Raw genomic sequence first — 17,703 nt, 5'->3', positions numbered from 1 at the left:
GGTGGTTGTGAGAATTAAGTGACAAAAACCCATCAGGGGCTTAGGGCCATGCCTGGCACATGGAAATTGTTCTGCTGTCTTGGAAATTGAGGCTCAGGGAGGTTACATGACTTGCTTGAGGTCTCAGAGCCAGGGAATTCCCTCGTCCAGTGGTTGGGACTCTGACCCAAGGCTAGAACCAAGATCCTCTGACCCCAGACCAGGGCCCATCCCACCCGGCTATGTGTTGTTGGCCGAGGCCTTGGACTTCTCTGTGGGGGACAGTGGTCAAGGCGAAGTCTCCTAGGACCTCAGGAGCCAAAGGAAGCTCACAGAGTCAAGCATGCTCATGATGGTGGGGGAACTGAGGTTGGGCAAGGGAAAAGCTGAGCCTGGTCCCTCTTTGCCCAGGGGGATTCTCGCTGCAGCACTGCCCCTGTGGGTGAGGAGAGACCCCACTCCACCCCCTGCCACGCCTTGTGCTCAGAGTTAGTGTTAGTCACTCAGCTGTGTCTGGCTCTTTTCAACCCCATGGACTGTAGCCCACCAATCCATGGAATTCTCCAGTCAGGAATACTGGAGTGGGTTGCCATTCCCTTCTCCAGGGGATCTTCCAGACCCAAGGATTGAACCGGGGTCTCCAGCATTGTAGGCAGATTCTCTGCCATCTGAGCTGCCAGGGAAGATGTGTCTCACGCTCAGAAGGGCCCCGTAAAATCCCTTACTCTCCAGGCCCACAGCCCCCAGAATCTCAGAAGCTGACAGTTAACTTGTACTGTTCTCTTTACACGACAGCTGTGGCCTCCCATTGCCTGGGCGCTCGCTGGAGGTGGGGGTCTGCTATGCTGGAGTCAGGGGACATATCTTCTCTCTCTGGTCTCCATCTCCCAAGAGTCATGTTTGCAGAAACTGAACTGGGGCTGAGGCCGCTCGCCCTGCCCCGCGTCTGGGTTAGGAACTGTAGGGTCCTGAGCCAGGGAAGGAGGAAGGAATCTGCTGTGGAAAGGCAGAGCTTGGGAATTTGAGAAGAGTGATGTCCCCAGAGAAGCACCATGGTCTTGGGCCACACCTGGGCCCCTGGTTGCACGCTATAGTTCATCCTCGATGCATCCATCAGTCCCTCCCCACACACCCTCTCTCCACCCTGGAGTCCCTACATTCCCAGGAGCCCGGCTGGTTTCCCTCAGGGATTGCCGGGCATGGCATCACCCGTCACCATGGCAGTGGTTCCGATGGCCCAGCTGCTGGCTTGGGACATGCCTGGGTGAAGCTGGGTGGTGGAAAAGGAGAACAGAGCACTGGGGAACTTGGGGAGGAGACAGGAGGCTGGTCTCAGAGAGAAAGACCGTCATTCATGCTCAGAGAGCATCACCTGTCACCTCGTCTTGTGTTAGGAACGTCTGGAGAATGTCAGAGTTTTAAAGGAGAAATAAAAGTATGCTTATAACAAAGGAAGGAAGGACACCTCCCACTGTGTAATTTTCATAGCTGTGTGTCTGTAGTTTACATTATTTCTTGGGGAGTCTGTCAGGTCAACCTCCCTATTTCCCTAAATAGTTACAATTCTGGTTCCCCCTTTAGGGGAGGCCCCCATCTGTCGGAGTGACAACACCTGGATGCACGGGCATGTTCAGGCTCAGTGGGGAGACACACCCCCACTTTCCCACCTCAGGCCCCATGGGCGTCCCCAGGTGCCCCCAGGTCTTGCTCCCCTGTGTGAGTTCCCTTGAGTGGGTTGTAGATGTGCTTCTGAAAAGCTGGGTGAACAACATGGCAGCTTCTTGGTTCTCACTGTGGTTCCAGAGGCATTTTGTCTTCATTTGTAAGTGGTCTTCACTTGGCACTCATTCCAAGAGATTCAGCTTCCGTGTCTTCTCGATCCTCAGCCTGCCAGGGGTCCAACCCAGCATCAGGCCCAGCAGGCCTGGAATTCCAGCCCCACTGACCTAAGTTGCTGCTCTGGCAAGCTGGCCATGAAGGTGACAAGTCCCGCTGCAGGAGCCAGGAAGCTCAAAGCTGTAATTTAAAGCCCGCCCCCCACCCCCGCCATGGACCTCCCTGGTGGTCCAGTGATGCAGAATCCACCTGCCAATGCAGGGGACACGGGTTCGATCCCTGATCTGGGAAGATCCCACATGTCGCAGAGCAGCTAAGCCCATGCACCCAACTGTTGAACCCGTGCTCTAGAGCCCGTGAGCCACAGCTGTTGAAGCATACGCGCACCCCAGGGCCTGGGCTCCACAGCAAGAGAAGCCACCACAATGAGTAAGCCCTGCTTGTCACAAGTAGACAAAGCCCACATGCAGCAAAGAAGACCCAGACATTAATTAATTAATTAATTTTAAAAAATTAATAAAGCCACCCCCAAGACCCAGAGTCCCTACTGCAGGGTCCCTCTGTGGCTCCTTGCACATGCCAATGCTGTTCCAGCCAACCTGCCTCTGCCCTGTTCTGCAGATGGTGATGGGCTGGGGGAGAGGGGTGGAAATGCAACTTAGGTCAGGCTCGGAGCCAGAGCACGGGGTCCCCGGGCCTTACGCCATACTTTTTCATATCAGAGGCTGAGTTTGTAGGTTCAGCATCCAGGACAAGATGGGGGGGCACCACCATTGCCTGCCCCATATCACTGCCCTCAGCTAGCCATGGAGCCAGGACCCTCTGGGATCTGGGGGGGCTTCCCTGTAGAGGCAGCATGAGGTCAGGTCACGTGTTTGGGCCTTGGGGTCAGATGTGGCTGTGTGACTCTGGGCAAATGACTTAACCACTCTGCGCCTTCACAGGCTGGAAGCTTCCAGAGCTGAGGAGTTGCTTTGCCCCCTTCCCACCACCTCCACAGTTCCTTCCTCGGTGTCTCTCCACAGAGAGGGGAGGGGACAGAGTTCAGGGGACCCTGGAAATGCCGGGGGGGCCGCCCTGATGCTGGAGCCTGCCCTGCACAAGCCCAAGCTTGCCCGTCTCACTCCCTTCACCGCAGAGCCAGTGCAGTGAGCAGAGTCTGGAGGGAGCACCTGTTGCCAGGAGCCTGCATGGAGCACAGGGCACCGTGTGTGTGTGTGTGTGTGTGTGTGCATGTGTGTGTGCGCGTGCATGTGTGTGCGCGCGCGTGTGTGACAGCTTCCTTGGTATACAATTCACCCAGCATACAATTTACATCCAGCATCCATTTACAGTACATAATTCAGTTGTTTTTGTTATATTCACATACATTCAGCTATACATCAGTATTAGAGTATTTGTGTCACTTTAAATGGGGGTGCATCACTTTGAATCCATCCCTTTGGCTACACTCCCAAGTCTCCAGCCCCCACGCCTTCTATCACCCCAGTCCAAGACAATCACTAATCTCTCTGTCTCCACAGATTTCCCTGTTCTGGACATTTCATATACATGGAATCATACACCATGTGGCCCTTTGTGATTGGCTCCTTTCACTTAGCATAATATTGTCAAGATTCATCACGTTGTAGCATGAATCATTGCTTCTTTTTATTGTCAAATCATATATGTCATATGGATGTACTACATTGTTGAAAATTCATTCACCAATTAATGGCCATTTGGTCCTTTCCCCTTTGGCTATTATGATTAAAGATACTGTAAACATATGTATACACGTTTCTGTGTGGACATATGTTTTCATTTCTCTTAGATATACACCTAGGAGTGGAATTGTCGGATCATAGGGGAACTTTATGATTAATCACTTGAGGAACCGTCAGGCTGTCTTCCACAGAGCCTGTACCATTTTCCGTTCCCACCAGCAATGTATGAGGGTTCTAGTTTCTCCATATCCTCGACAACACTTGTTACTGTCTTCTTTTTATATTTTAGCCATGCTGGTGAGTGTGAAATAGCATCTCACTATAGTTTTGATTTGCATTTCCCTGATGACTGATGATGTCAACCACCTCTTCAGGTGTTTATTGTCGATTTCTTGGGGAAATATCTGTTCAGGTCTTTTGCCCATTTTTAAAATTGGGTTATTTATCTTTTTATCATTGAGCTTTAAGAGTTCTTTATATGCTTTTACTTTATATAAGCCCCTTATCAGATATGACTTACAAATTTGTTCTCCTGTTCCTTGCATTGTCTGTTTACTTTCTCCATGGTGTCCCTTGCGGCACAAAGTTTTTAATTTTGATGAAGTCCCATCTCTCTGTTTTTTCTTCTGTTGCGCATACGTTTGGTCCCATAACTTGCTGAGTATTTTTAATCAGACACTTTTCCCCATGAAGGGAATGGCACAAAGAGTGAACTCTTGGACTGGGCTAAGTCCTGGTGGCTTATATTGGACTCTGAGAGGTCATTTCAGCAGGAAATAAAGGGTCCCATCAGCTTCCTGGGTGGTGGGAGTCACAAACTCACCAGGCCTCCAGCTCTTTCACTCGGGGATCTGTTCAGGGTGGGAACAGACCTGCAATCAGGGAGTGCCCCCCCTGGCTGGGTCAGTAAAAGTAAGAGATGAGAGTTGGGACTCTAGAGTAATAGGAGGGCCTGAGTTTGAATCCAGGGAATGCCACTGATGATGTGGGAGCCTGGGAGAGAAACGTCCTCTTTCTGAACCCTGTTTCCTCCCCTGTTCATGAAGGGGTAGAGAAAAGAGTCCCTTCTCAGCGTTCGCATTCGGGCTGACAGGCGGCTAGGATCTCAGGAACTGACTTGGTCCTCTGTCCTGCAGCCATGAAAGCCGACCGGAAGCGCCTAAAGGGTGAGAAGACAGACCTGGTGAACCAGATGCAGCAGCTGTATGCCACGTTGGAGAGCCGGGAGGAGCAGCTACGCGACTTCATCCGCAACTACGAGCAGCACCGCAAGGTCGGCACTCCCCCCCCCCAACCCCGATCCCGCAGACCCCAGACACCGGCTCCCTTATTACTGCCCCACCCAGCACAGGGTCCGACCTCGAATCCCAACACAGGAGGACTGCCCGTGTCCCCTTATGCTCAGTGGGGGAAATCCCTGATGTGTTGGGCTGGATCTGGGTCCTGAGATGAATACACTCAGCCCCTAATCATAGCTCTGTGTCTCCTGGGCAGACCAGCCTGGACAGGAAGCCCAGCTGGTGACAGTGTAGGCTCCACATTCTAGCTGGTCTGGGTTCAGATCCCAGCTTCCCATGTGTATGCCCTTGGGTATCTCCTTAACCTCTCAGAGCCTCAGTTTCCTCTGAGACAGCAATCATGGTGCCGACGTTGCAGAGCTTTGATGAGGGCCCTGTGAGATGATGGATACAGAGCATTAAACATGGTGCCTAGTACATACTAAGTGCTCATACTAAATGTCAACTTTGCATCTTACTAATAATACCATTATAAAAGTGTGAAAAGAGAGTGGGGAGAACCATGAGATAGCAGGAAATTCTTCCTCCAGGAGACAGTCCTGGAAGGCTTCACAGAGGTGGTGACATATAAGTCAGGCTCTGTGGGGTGAGTAGGAGTTTCTGGTCAGATGACTGAGGAATTTGGTTCAGTCAATATCTGGTATATGTTCTGTGGTCATGCCATAGAAAGCTTCCCAGGAGGCACTAGTGGTAAAGAACCTGCCTGACAATGCAGGAGATATAAGAGATGTGGGTTTGAAACTGCCCTGTGCCTGACACCACATGGCAGCGGGTGTGACCAAGGTTTGCTTTTACTCTGCAGAGAAAATGGAGGTGGGAAACTCTTAAGTTTCTTCAGGCATAGGAGGTTTGAGCAGTTCTTCCAACAGCTGGTGGGCTGGTTGCATGAGTACACTCGCGGGTGTTGCCTCTGAGCCAGAGTCCACAGGCAGGAACTTCAGAGACAGGATCTGAATTTAAATGCTTCATCCCCACGACCCTCTTTGGTCTGTAGCAGTGACCTTCCCTCTCACTGCCCAAGTATACAGATTCCTTCCCTTCCAGAATGAGAACAGCCCTGGGGGAGCTCCCTGGGCCAGGCATCATCCACAGCCTCTGAGTGGTCCACAGTTTCCCAGCTGCCCTGGGTGTCAGCCCCGAGCAGCAGGACCCCAGCTTCTCATGCTTGTCCTTCTACAGTGGGTGAGCTCAGTCCCTGGAAGTTGGCCTCCCCATGCCTGTCATTTGCAGACAGAGTGTGGCACTCAGTCAACAACCTGTGGAAGCGGAGAGGAGGAATGGGAACCACTGCTACCTGCTTTCTTGGTCCTCTTCTGGGTCCCAGACTTCCTCTGTGTCCTCACTTGGCAGAAGGGTCAAGGGAGTTCTCTGGGGTCTCTTTTAAGGGCACTAATCCCATTCATGAGGGCTCCACCCTCATGACCTAAGCACTTCCCAGAGGTCCCACCTCCTAAAATAATCACATTAGGATTCTTTCTCTCTCTCTCTTTTTTTTTTAAGTATTTATTTATTTGGCTGTGCCAGGTCTTAGTTGTGGCATGCAGGATCTTTAGTTGTGGAATGTGGGATCTAGGCCTCTGACCAGGGATTGAACTCAGGCCCCCTGCATTGGGAGTGTGGAGTCTTAGCCACTGGACCATTAGGGGAGACCCTGGGATTTCAACATATGAATTTTGGCGGGACACAGTCATTTGGACAACAGGACTACCTGCCTCTCTGAGTCCACCTCTGTCCATTCTCCTTTCCTAGCTGAAGCACCTGTAGTAGGTCCCAAGAGCCTGATCTTTCTTCAGTAGGTGAGACATAGAGAACCTTTGCTCAAGTGGCCCCGTGCCCATCAACAGGGAAACCCAGTCATCCTTGTTTGAGGAGAGGTGACACGGGGCAGGGGCCAGAGAATCAGCCCACGGTGATGCCTGCGTCCAGGGATTTGCTGTCCCCAAGGGCGAGGGGCAGGCCCCAGGCTGTCCTCGTCCTTGACCCCACTTGTCCTCGAGTCATCAGCTTCCTTGTGTGTTAGTCAGTGTTCTCCAGGGAAGTGATACAGATAGATAGACAGATAGATAGACAGACAGATAGATAGATAGATAGATAGATGTATATATATACAGAGAGAGAGAGAGTGTGTGTGTGTGATTTATTAGAAGGAATTGGCCCACATGATCACAGAGGCCGACAAGTCCCATGATCTGCCATCTACCAGCTGGAGATCCAGGAGAGCCAGTGGCATCATCCAGTAGGAGTCCAGACGCCTGACAGCCGAGCTGTAAGTTCCACCCGAGGGCAGGAGGAGACTCATCCCCAGTTCAGCTCTCAGGCAGGGAGGGCAGTTTCATCCTTCCTCCACTTTCTACTCAGGCCTCAAAAGGATTGGATGATGCCCACTCACATGGGGGAGAGCCATCCACTGGGTCCACCCGTTTAGATCTTAATCTCATCTGAAACAGCATCGCAGACACACCCAGAAATAACGTTTAGCCGAAAATCTGAACACCCCATGGTCCAGTGAAGTTGACACATAAAATTAACCATCACACTTGGCCCTGAAGGCAGGGTGATGCAGAGGTTAAGACCAGATAAGGTTTAGAATCTCACCTCTGCCAGTCACTAGCCAAGTGGCCTCATCCTTAAAACTGGGATAATGATAGCAAGTACTGGAGCCCAGCCTTGTCATCACTGAAGCTTCTGGTTCACTGAAAGCACACGGGGTGGGGGGGGGGGGGGGGCGCGCGGCTGGGGGAGGGGATGGTTGCTGTTGTTGTCGTTGTTACCACCATCACCTCTGAGGGTTCAGAGTCAGGCATTTGATCATGGAAATTCCACAGTGGGTTTCAGGGCCCTTCTGTGGGCCCCTCATCCACCACAGACTGGTGATGGTCCCCCTGGCAAACCCAGAGAAGCACATGGCCGCCCACTGTTAGGAAGCCCCTGGCCGGGCAGGAGCAGTGTAAGAAAAAAGACGAAGTGGTCTATTTTCAAGAATAGCTAGCTTTGAATGACAGCTTGCTGATGTAATAGCCGATAGCCATAAGGCTTACAAAAGCAGAAAGTCCGGGCAAACAAAGGGAGGGTGGGATGCCTAGGATTTTCACATGGGTTCATTGTATTGGTGAACTTAAAACATAAGAACAGTAATAGGGTTTCACCAGGCTCATCCTATTGGTAAATTCAAAACATAAGAATGTAAATAGGTTAAAAAAAAAAAAAAAAAGAATGTAAATAGGTGTGCAGGAAAGGAGGAAACAAGATGTCAGGGAGGCTGTTCAGTCACTTAGTCTTGTCTGACTCTTTGCAACCCCATGGACTGCAGCACGCCAGGCTTTCCTCTCCTTCACCATCTCCTGGAGCTTGCTCAAACTCAGTCCACTGAGTCAGTGATGCCATCCAACCCTCTCATCCTCTGTCGCCCCTTCTCCTCCTGCCTTGAATCTTTCCCAGCATCAGGGTCTTTTCTAATGAGTCCGTTCTTTGTATCAGGTGGCCAAAGTATTGGAGCTTCAGCTTCAGCATCAGTCCTTCCAATGAATATTCAGGGTTGATTTCCTTTAGGATTGACTGGTTTGATCTCTTTGCAGGGATGTCAGGGAGGGGCCAGCCCATAAAGAAGGAGGGAACAAACCTAGGCAATGTCCAAGAAGATTGTTCACCCCATAGTACTTAGCCAGTGAGGAACGGGGGAGGGACTTGCACACTAGGATAACTTGCTCTCTGTAACGACTCTGGGTGTTCCTGCCCACCAGACACTCCGCCTTGCAAGACCGTCATTAAAGCCTGGCTTCCCCTACACCTTGTGTTGCCAAGTCCATTCTTTGAGTTTGGGCTAATAAGAGTGTTTCTCACAGTAGGTCCTAGCTGGCCTCACACAGACCCCAGTCATGGACCCTGCCTCCAAGAGAATGGGAGAGTCTCGGTAAAAAAGCAAGAACCACCCCAGACAGGACCTTCTGGGGAGTTCCGAGGGTCCCAGAGGATCTAGGAACACGGGGTGGGGAAAGTATTTCCAGAGTACAGGCACCTTGAAGGAGGATAGAGCCAGATCGGAAAAGCAAAGAGGTGGGAATTCCCTGTTGGTCCAGTGATTAGGACTTGGCACTTTCACACTTTCACTGCTCTAGTCTGGGTTTGATCCCTGGTCAGGGAACTAAGATCCTTCAAACAGTGTGGTGTAAATAAATAGATAAATAAGAAAAGGCATGTGATGCTTATGATAAAAGGCTAAGAGGATCAAAAAGAAAGGGCCATTTCACACACTCTGACAATGACTGTCAATGGCCATCTTCAGAAGCCACCTATCACCATCTGACGCAGGAGGACTTACGGTATGCAGGCATTGTCGTAATCTCTTTACATCTGGTATTTTTCCAGCAACTCTATGCAGTATGATTGTCACAGTTAGCCCCATTTTACAGAGGTGAAAACTGAGACGTAGGCCAAGTCGCTTCTCATGCAGGGTCACACAGTTATGTGAAGAGGGGAAGCAGGATACAAACCCAGGCATTTAGGCTCTGGTGCTCATTTGCATAACACCTGGCCTGTATTGGCCTCCCACACTGCTCCGTACCTGTATAGATGAACAAATGAGTTACTTTCGATTCACTGTTTACAAGGCAACCCGAGGCAAACCAGGGAGGAGAGGTCACAGCCACCCCCATGAGCTGTGGGAGGTGTGCTGTGCCTGGTGGTGGCACTGTGACCGACCTGGGTTTTTAATAACAAGCATTTCTTCTATTAATATCTTTCAACTGGGGCATCAAATTCATTTTTATAATTGTGCTGATACTTGAGAATAAAATCCCCTTGGGGAGCCACCTTCCTCCAGCGTGGTGCTGTTTTTCTTAAGTCACAGGTAACGGGGGGCATCTCCTAAGTCCAGCAAGAAGAGAGGTGTGGTGTGAAGCTGAAGCCTTGTGGCTGCAGCAGCCCCGGGCAGGCATAGATGGTCACCATTGAGCATCAGTGTCACTCTCATGGGATAGCTTCACAAGACCCTACAGAATCATTCAGAAAAACAGAATTTGGAAAACACTCAATTTTTTAAACTGCTATCCTATGTTATGAGGAGCTGTTGTTGTTTAGTCCCTAAGTCATGTCCGACTCTTTTGCCACCCAATGGAATGTAGCGCACCAGGCTCCTCTGTCCATGGGGTTTCCCAGGCAAGAATACTAGAGTGGGTTGCTGTTTTCTCCTCCAGGGCATCTTCCCAACCCAGGGATTGAACCCAGGTCTCCTTCACTGACAGAGTCTTTACCATCTGAGCCACCAGGGAAACCCAGCAACACTGAGATAATATTTAACCATTGTTGAATCCAACCCCACTTTACAGATGGGAGGACCGAGGCGCCAAAGGATCCAGTAGCTGACCCTGGGCCGTATATTTAGGGATAGTTTAGAGACGCTAAAACCACAAATTCTGGTTTTATTCCACCTCGTCAAAGATCATGTAATTTATATTTTTTAATGGCTTGCATTTTATGTGCAAGAAAAAATATCCCCATGAACAGGATGAATGGAACCTCAGGTGCCTAACCCTCTTGATGCCGAGCCACTCAGCCTGCCATGGCTCACCCAGCTCTCCCAGGGACCCCCCTGCAGGCCTCACCCAGAGCAGGTAACAGGAGCCCAGGTCTCTGAACTGGGGGTGGGGGCTGGGAAGGGAGGGGATGGGCAGGAAAGGTCAGCACAGGCACAGGCTGCTTAGAAATGAGCAATCTGGGGCCCAACCAGAATGTTCACAGAATTGCAACATCCCGGGAAGCTATGCCAGAGGCATATTCCCTGTCACAGGTCCGTGGTTTGGAGTGGGACTAGGGGACTCTCCATAAACACAACTGAGGAAGGTCTCAGCAAGCTGGGCAATGGCTGGGCCTAGAGAGATCTTGGGTGGTGAAGTCAAAACAGACCACCTTGCCATTACCCCCTGGCCAGGCCTGTCTTCCCCTAAAGCCCCCTCCTCATTGTGCCCCTACTTCTTCTGTCTGGTGAGCTCCAGCTGCCGGGGCTCAGCTCCCAGCTGCCCAGAGGGACCTCAGCTCCCAGCTTGACATCTGAGGCCCCACACAATCAGGCTAAGTCCTACTTTCACAAATTCCAGCCACCCTGACCCCCATCAGGTTCCAGCCCCTTGGGCAGTTCTCCTTCAATTCCTTTCCTGCCTTTGTTGCTAGCAAGGATTGCGAACCCCCACCACACTATTTGTGGGGCTGCAGAGATTATTTTACCTCTATGGCCTAAGTTTACTCATCTGTAAAATGGGGATAATCATAGTCCCTGCCTCACAGGTGGTTGTTTAAATATAATAATGCAGCTGAAACCCTCAGCACCATACTTGACATGCGTACAGAACATTCTATGATAGTTGTTACTGAGCCCTGCACTCCTGCCAGGGGTGTGGTCATGGATGTCAGAGTCTTTACTGAGGCAGAAAGCACCTACAGCCTCCGACCTATCCCATCCCTCACCCCGCCACCACACACACAGCCTGAACCTCCAGTCTGCCCACAACTAGTGGGGCTAGGGACAGCAAAGAGACACGGAGACAAAGCTGATCCTGAGGGTTCTAGTGGACCTTCTTTTTAATTGGGGGATATGTGGTAGGCAGTCTCTTGTACACCAACCAGTTCTCAGTGGTCCTGATCCACACACTTCATAGCATGGGATATTCCATGACTAGGCTTGCTGCTAGGTCCTGAGGATGGATGCTGGGACATGGTCCCCAGCCTCTGGGGAAAGAGCTGGCTGGTCCATCATGTGACGCAGGGGGCCATACTTGTCAGCTGTTGCACAGACCCCACCTGAAGACAGCTTCCAAAAGGAAAGGAAAGGAGAAATAAGTAGTGGTGGAGCGCCTCCCTGCATTGGAGAGCCTGCTTCCAGAACCTAATGGTACAGCTTGCCTGGGGTTTTACAATAGTGCCGTCTGTCACTTTGCATCTTTTAAAAAACCATATTTATTTGGCTACATTGGATCTTAGTTGAGGCACGCAGGTTTAGTTGCCCCATGGCATGTGGGATCTTAGTTCTCCCACCAGGGATTGCACCCCTGCCCCCTGCATTACAAGATGGATTCTTAACCACTGGACCACCAGGGAAGTTCATGTTACTTTGCATCCTGCATTACCAGTTTCTTCTGACCATCACTCTGGAGATGTGATAGTGTCACTGGCTCACACACGAGGTGGCTGAGGTTTGGGGAAGTTAACATCACTTGCTCCGTGTGTCACAGCTTGCCATGGATGGAACAGAGACTCACACCCAGGCATCCTGACCCCAGGAGACAGCCCTAGAAGAAATCATCCCCCAACACACACCCCACCTGCTCTAGACTCTACTGAGAAGCCAGGGGCTGGTGACACAGACACTCGTGTCCTCCCCGCACCCAAGCTGGGAGAGCTGTCCCGTGATGGCCTTCAGAGTCGGTCACAACTGCCATGTACTCTTCCTTTTACTCAGCAGTGTTTCTTGGCTGCTGCTCTGGGACCCTGACGTCTGCTGATGAGCTAGAGTGTGCGGAAGGGCTTTTCAGTGTAAGCTCCATGGGCACAGAGACTTTTGTCTGATTTGTGCCCGCTGCTGGCATCCATGGATATTGGTTGAATGACAGTGTCAGGTACCGGTATAAGAAACAGGGTGGGAAGGGCTGGGGCCGCTCTCTTAGATGGATGGTCAGGAAAGGCCTCCTGAAGAAGACATTTGAGGAGCATCCCGAATGAATGAGTGAGCACCTGCTGTGTGCCCTGCTAAGTCGCTTCAGTCATGTCCAACTCTTTGGGACTGTAGCCTGCCATGCTCCTCTGTCATGAGATGCTCCAATCAAGAATACTGGAGTGGGTGGCCATGCCCTCCTCCAGGGGATCTTCCCGACCCAGGGATCGAACCCACATCTCTTTAAGTCTCCTGCATTGGCTGGCGGGTTCTTTACCACTAGCCGCCACCTGGGAAGCCCTGCCATGTGCCCGGTGCCCTGCTAAACTCTGAACTTGGATTATCTCATCCGGTCCTCATGGTAATACCCTCAAGGATAGGTGCTATGATCCCATGTAACAGATGAGGAAACTGAGGCACAGCAGTCATTGCAACTTGTTCTTCAGAGCCAGAATTCGGCCCAGACTCTCTCCTTCGCTGGATCCTAAGCCACAGCTCCAGCTCTGTGACAGCCACAGAGGAAGGGCCAGATGTCTCCCTCGGCCTCTTGGTCTCTGACCATCTGGAAGTCAGGCCTTTGGCTGCAGGGCTGTTCGACAAGACAGGATGGCCACTCCCAGCTCGGACCCAGGCTACACAGGGACCTTGAGTTTGGCTCCCAATTTAGCGGGTGAAAAGACTGTGGCTGGTTGGGTAGGCAGGGCCCCCGGCTGGGACCCTTTCTCTGGAAGGGAAAGATGCCCAGGATCATGAAATTTGGCCCTTGCCAACAGAGGTCAGGTCCTCTGATCCAGCCAGCTATTCCTTGTCTGCTGGATTTCCTGGACCAGCATAGCTGGAGCCCATGGCCCTCCCCTCAGCATCACGGAGAAAACAGCCCATGAAGATACACCAGCGGGGAGCAGGACCCAGGGTGAACGGCAGAGGACTGTCCTGCAGTCACACACCACAGCTAGCTGGGGGTCCAACTTGTCCCGTCATCAGCTGTGACCTTGTAGGATGGTGACAGGGCCCCATGGCAGCCCAGGTGGCTGGGCTGTAGATGTCTCCTCTGTCCCTGTTTTCCCATGACACACACATTACCAAACAATAGAACAGAGGACCAAGCCCAAACCCACTGTTGACTCTTTTATTAGACTCCGTTTCACATTTTCCTTCGCGTGGAGTCATTTAATCTTTATAAAGTTCTTTGATAGGAGTAGTGTTGATTCCCTGCCCCCATTTCAAATATGGAGAAACGAAAACTTGAGTTAAAAGAACTTATCCATGACATTCGTTTGCTCCTTTATCCACTGACAAAATAATGGCTGAGCATCTACTAATGGTTTGTTTCTGTTCCAGTCTCCCAGCTAGTGTGTGGCAGAGACCGGCTTGAACCCAGGGCTTCCTTTCTCCAGGGCCCGAGCATGGGGGACGCCCCTCACCCCAACACATTCTGCTAGTCCAGGGGTCAAGGGCCTCTGGGCATCTCCTGGCCAAAGGTTGGCCCCAGCCATGCCCCTGGTAATGCTGCCCTCTCCCCGTAGGAAAGCGAGGATGCTGTGAAAGCTCTGGCTAAGGAGAAGGACCTGCTGGAGCGCGAGAAGTGGGAGCTGCGGCGCCAAGCCAAGGAGGCCACGGACCACGCCACAGCACTGCGCTCCCAGCTGGACCTCAAGGACAACCGGATGAAGGAGCTGGAGGCGGAGCTGGCCATGGTGAGACCCCGCCCCTTCGCCCACATAGGCGGGAAGAGGGGGGGCACCTGCCGGAAGTGGTGTCATGTTCTGGGAGGAGGAGGTGCTAGGAGACAAGGCATACCAGTGGGTTTACGTGGGAGTCCGGAGGGGCGGGACTAAGGCAGGGGGCGGGCCCTGGGATGCTCTCTCTGCTTTTTTTCATATCAACCACACAGCCTTCCATCTGCCTGCTGGGGGCCAGGCCTGTGGGAATGCTGGGAGACCATCCACTAACATTTGGGAGGAAAAACACCAAAAAATTAATAATGGTTATCTCTGGGTAGTAAGATCAGAAGTGGCTTCTATATCCTTTTCCCTATTTTTCCACACTATTGTCTTATTGCTTGGATCCTCAAGGGAAAAAAATGTTATTTTTTTCTAACTTAAAACATCCTTCAGAATACTTCCAAACACTGTGTTTTCCTCAGAGATGTGCAGCCTGCCTGTGGAGATAGAGTCTAGGTGGTGTTTTCAAGCTTGGTCAGGCAACAGAACCAAGGTCCAGAGCCCTAGAGTTCTGTTCTGCCTTCTCCTGTGTGACCTTGGGCTGCTCACTGAACTTCTCTGACCTTTACCTGGTCCTGGAGTGGAGGTGAGGATCTTTATTCCACCCTGCCTTCCCACCAGGTGTTTGAGAAACTCCAGGGACCTCGTGGTTTAAAGGGCCTTGAAACCGCTGCTGCTGCTAAGTCACTTCAGTCGTGTCCGACTCTGTGCGATCCCATAGACGGCAGCCCACCAGGGTCCCCTGTCCCTGGGATTCTCCAGACAGGAGTACTGAAGTGGGTTGCCATTGCCTTCTCCAATGCATGAAAGTTAAAAGTGAAAGTGAAGTCGCTCAGTCGTGTCCGACTTCCAGCGACCCCATGGACTGCAGCTCACCAGGCTCCTCCATCCAACAGATTTTCCAGACAAGAGTACTGGAGTGGGTTGCCATTCCCTTCTCCAGCCTTGAAACTACCAGAGGCTTAATGCAATGGTGGGTGGGAGGAGAGTGTGGAGGGGAATTCCTGGGACAGGACCTGGGGAAGTCCCACCTGGCTCTTAGCCAGAACTCAGCGTTCTCCTGGAAAGCACTGATGCCAGATAACAGTGGTTGCTGCCATGGATTCTGGGTTCAAATACAGCCCCCATTGCTATCTAGCGGTGTGACCTTGGGCAGGACCCTTCACCCATTGGGCTCTCAGCTCCCTCAGGTGACAGTAGGGATAACTGCATATACTCCATGGCTTTCCCAGTGGCTCAGATGGTAAAGAATCTGCCTGCAATGCAGGAGACCTGGGTTCAATCCCTGGGTCGGGAAGATTCCCCGGAGAAATAAATGACAACCCACTCCAATATTCTTGCCTGGAGAATTCCATGGACAGAGGAGCCTGCATATACTCTATAGGGCTCTGGTGAGGGTTTCAATGAAATAATGCAAGAGAAGCACTTAGCCACTCCTGTACATGGTGAGTGATGATATGACAACGGGAAGGTTTTAAATAGTCACTTCTTTCAGGACCAGGGGTTGCCCAGGGCAGGTCAGGATCCATGGGCCACTTCCTGGGACCAATCCCACCCTCTGCCTCCTGGGTCTCCATGTCCAATGCTGACCCCTAGTGGTGAGAGCTTCCCAGGCTAGAGGAAGTTCCATCTCCTGGGTCTCTGGGATCTTCCCACCAGTGGGGTGAGTGGTGCTAGTGGCCCTGCTGCCACACACAGACCAGACAAAAACCTTTCAAGTTGTAGATCTAGGAAGGGGGCTCAGGGTGAGACAAGACCGCTGTTCTGCCAAGTCTTCCTGGTGTCCTATGGATGGACAGATGGGTCCTCATGGCCTTGGACCACGAGCTGCAGGCATGCTGGGGAACTCTGGTGTCTTTCAGGACTAGGAGCCAGCTCATCTCTACTTCCACTCACCATGCCCGGGTGACTCAGCCTGCTTTGGTTCTAAGAGCCTAAGGCCAGTGGCACGTAGGCTCTTGCCTCCTCACTCTGGCCAGTTTCACACCTCTCTGCTAAGTGTGAATAGAGAGGTGAATATTTGCAGCTCAAGGTGATGGGTTTGCTGTCACATCAACACAGCCCATGACAGCCCCCATGTTGTTGGTGTGTCCACTTGCCTGGAGGTCCCCTCTATTGCAGAATTTCACGGCCTGGAGGCCTCCAAGACTCCGGTCAGTGCTGTCTGGCTCCCCTCACTGCACTGCTGGCCAGGTCGAGAGCAGATGGAAGGCACTTTCCCTGCGTGTGCACCCCAAGTCCTTGTGTTGTAAGCAACAGAAAGCAGCTCTGGCTAGTTCGAGCACACCGCGTGCACTGGAAGGAAGTCAAGAGCTCACAGGTGCAGTGGGGAAGCAGAGGGTCAGCTTGGAAACGGGCCAAAGCCAAGGCAGCTGCAACCAGTGGGGAAGCCACGAGTCCATCTGGAATGGTCCGCTCAGTGACCCCTGCCAGGAGGATGAACCCGAACCCTTTGTCCTCTGGATTTCACTTCAGTTTTTAAAGTGATCCTGTACAGGATATCCAAATGGCCCATCTGGGGTCACCTGCTTACTCCTGTTCCAGGAGTTCTGGCTCTGGCACCAGTGATGGGTCATTTCATCAAGTGACCTGTGCCCACAACACTGAAGACCTGAGGCAGCTGCCAGGTGAGGGGCGAGCAGGCCCTGTCCCAAATCAGGAATCATCCCTCCCCTACCCAGCTCCACACACCCTATGCAGCTGAAAAGGGCCGCTTCACTTGAGTAAGAAAGAGACAAAGACACAGCTTCCCAAGAAATGAATACCTCTCTTGGTGTTTGGTGATGGGCACCTGAGGCTCCCACCCTTGGGGAGGGGACATCTCCTGATAACAACTCCTGGCCGAACTAGGCATTCCCACCCAAGGAGCAGTTTCGCCTCTGCAGCCACACTGGCTCCACAGGCCACCCTGTGGTGGCGGTTTTGTTAATTTAAAAACTGTTCAGCATGCTGTTTTATTGAGAGACTAGTCACATACCATAAAATTCATCCTTTTATGATGTACAATTTAGTGGTTTTTAGTATGTTCACAAAGTTGTACAACCATCACCACTATCTAATCCCAGAACACTCTCCTCCCCTTAATAAGAAACCATAGCTGTTAGCAGTCACTCCAGTGAGCTGTATATTCTTACTGTGCCCATTTCACAGATGTGGAAACAGGTCTGGCGTGCAGGAGGCTCACCCAGAGCTGACCAGAGAATTGAGAGGCAGAGCTGGGAGTCCGGCAGTCCTCACGCTCTGTGATGGGAGGCCTCTGAAAGGATGTCCAGGTGCTGGCCTGGAGGAGACACCCCCTCTTAGCAGCAGGCCAGAGACAGGACTGCCAGCCCAGAGGTCACAGGCTTCCCCCCCACCCATCCCAGGTGCTAGGCCGTTCCCTGGAGCCTGGTTCCCGGTGGCCTAGACTTTTGTTGTTTTGTATCAAGGCTGCTTCTCCAAAACAGGAAACAATTCTTAAGTTTACTGTGTACACTGTTACCAAGGCTTCTCGCCCTCCACACTGTTGACATTTGGGG

The 17,703-nt window shown here is 51.8% G+C and overlaps 1 protein-coding gene across 6 annotated transcripts in view; it reads left to right on the top strand.

The window, feature by feature from the left end:
• Positions 1-17,703, top strand: part of KAZN (kazrin, periplakin interacting protein) — a 1,279,571-nt gene that overhangs the window by 1,197,254 nt on the left and 64,614 nt on the right. For all 6 annotated transcript variants that reach the window (XR_006344824.1, XM_043922881.1, XM_043922880.1 and 3 more), the window contains 2 exons: positions 4,658-4,794; positions 13,988-14,158. Coding sequence is in view for 5 of the 6 variants with exons in the window: in XM_043922881.1 (XP_043778816.1) it covers positions 4,658-4,794; positions 13,988-14,158 (308 nt within the window). In the remaining variant the exon portion in view is untranslated. The remainder of the gene's footprint in view (positions 1-4,657; positions 4,795-13,987; positions 14,159-17,703) is intronic.

This window comes from Cervus elaphus, chromosome 14, assembly GCF_910594005.1.
Source record: "Cervus elaphus chromosome 14, mCerEla1.1, whole genome shotgun sequence".
In the NCBI taxonomy this organism is placed as follows: Eukaryota; Metazoa; Chordata; class Mammalia; order Artiodactyla; family Cervidae; genus Cervus; species Cervus elaphus.
Note: the sequence above shows the minus strand (reverse complement) of the source record. Positions and strands in the feature narration are given on the sequence as shown.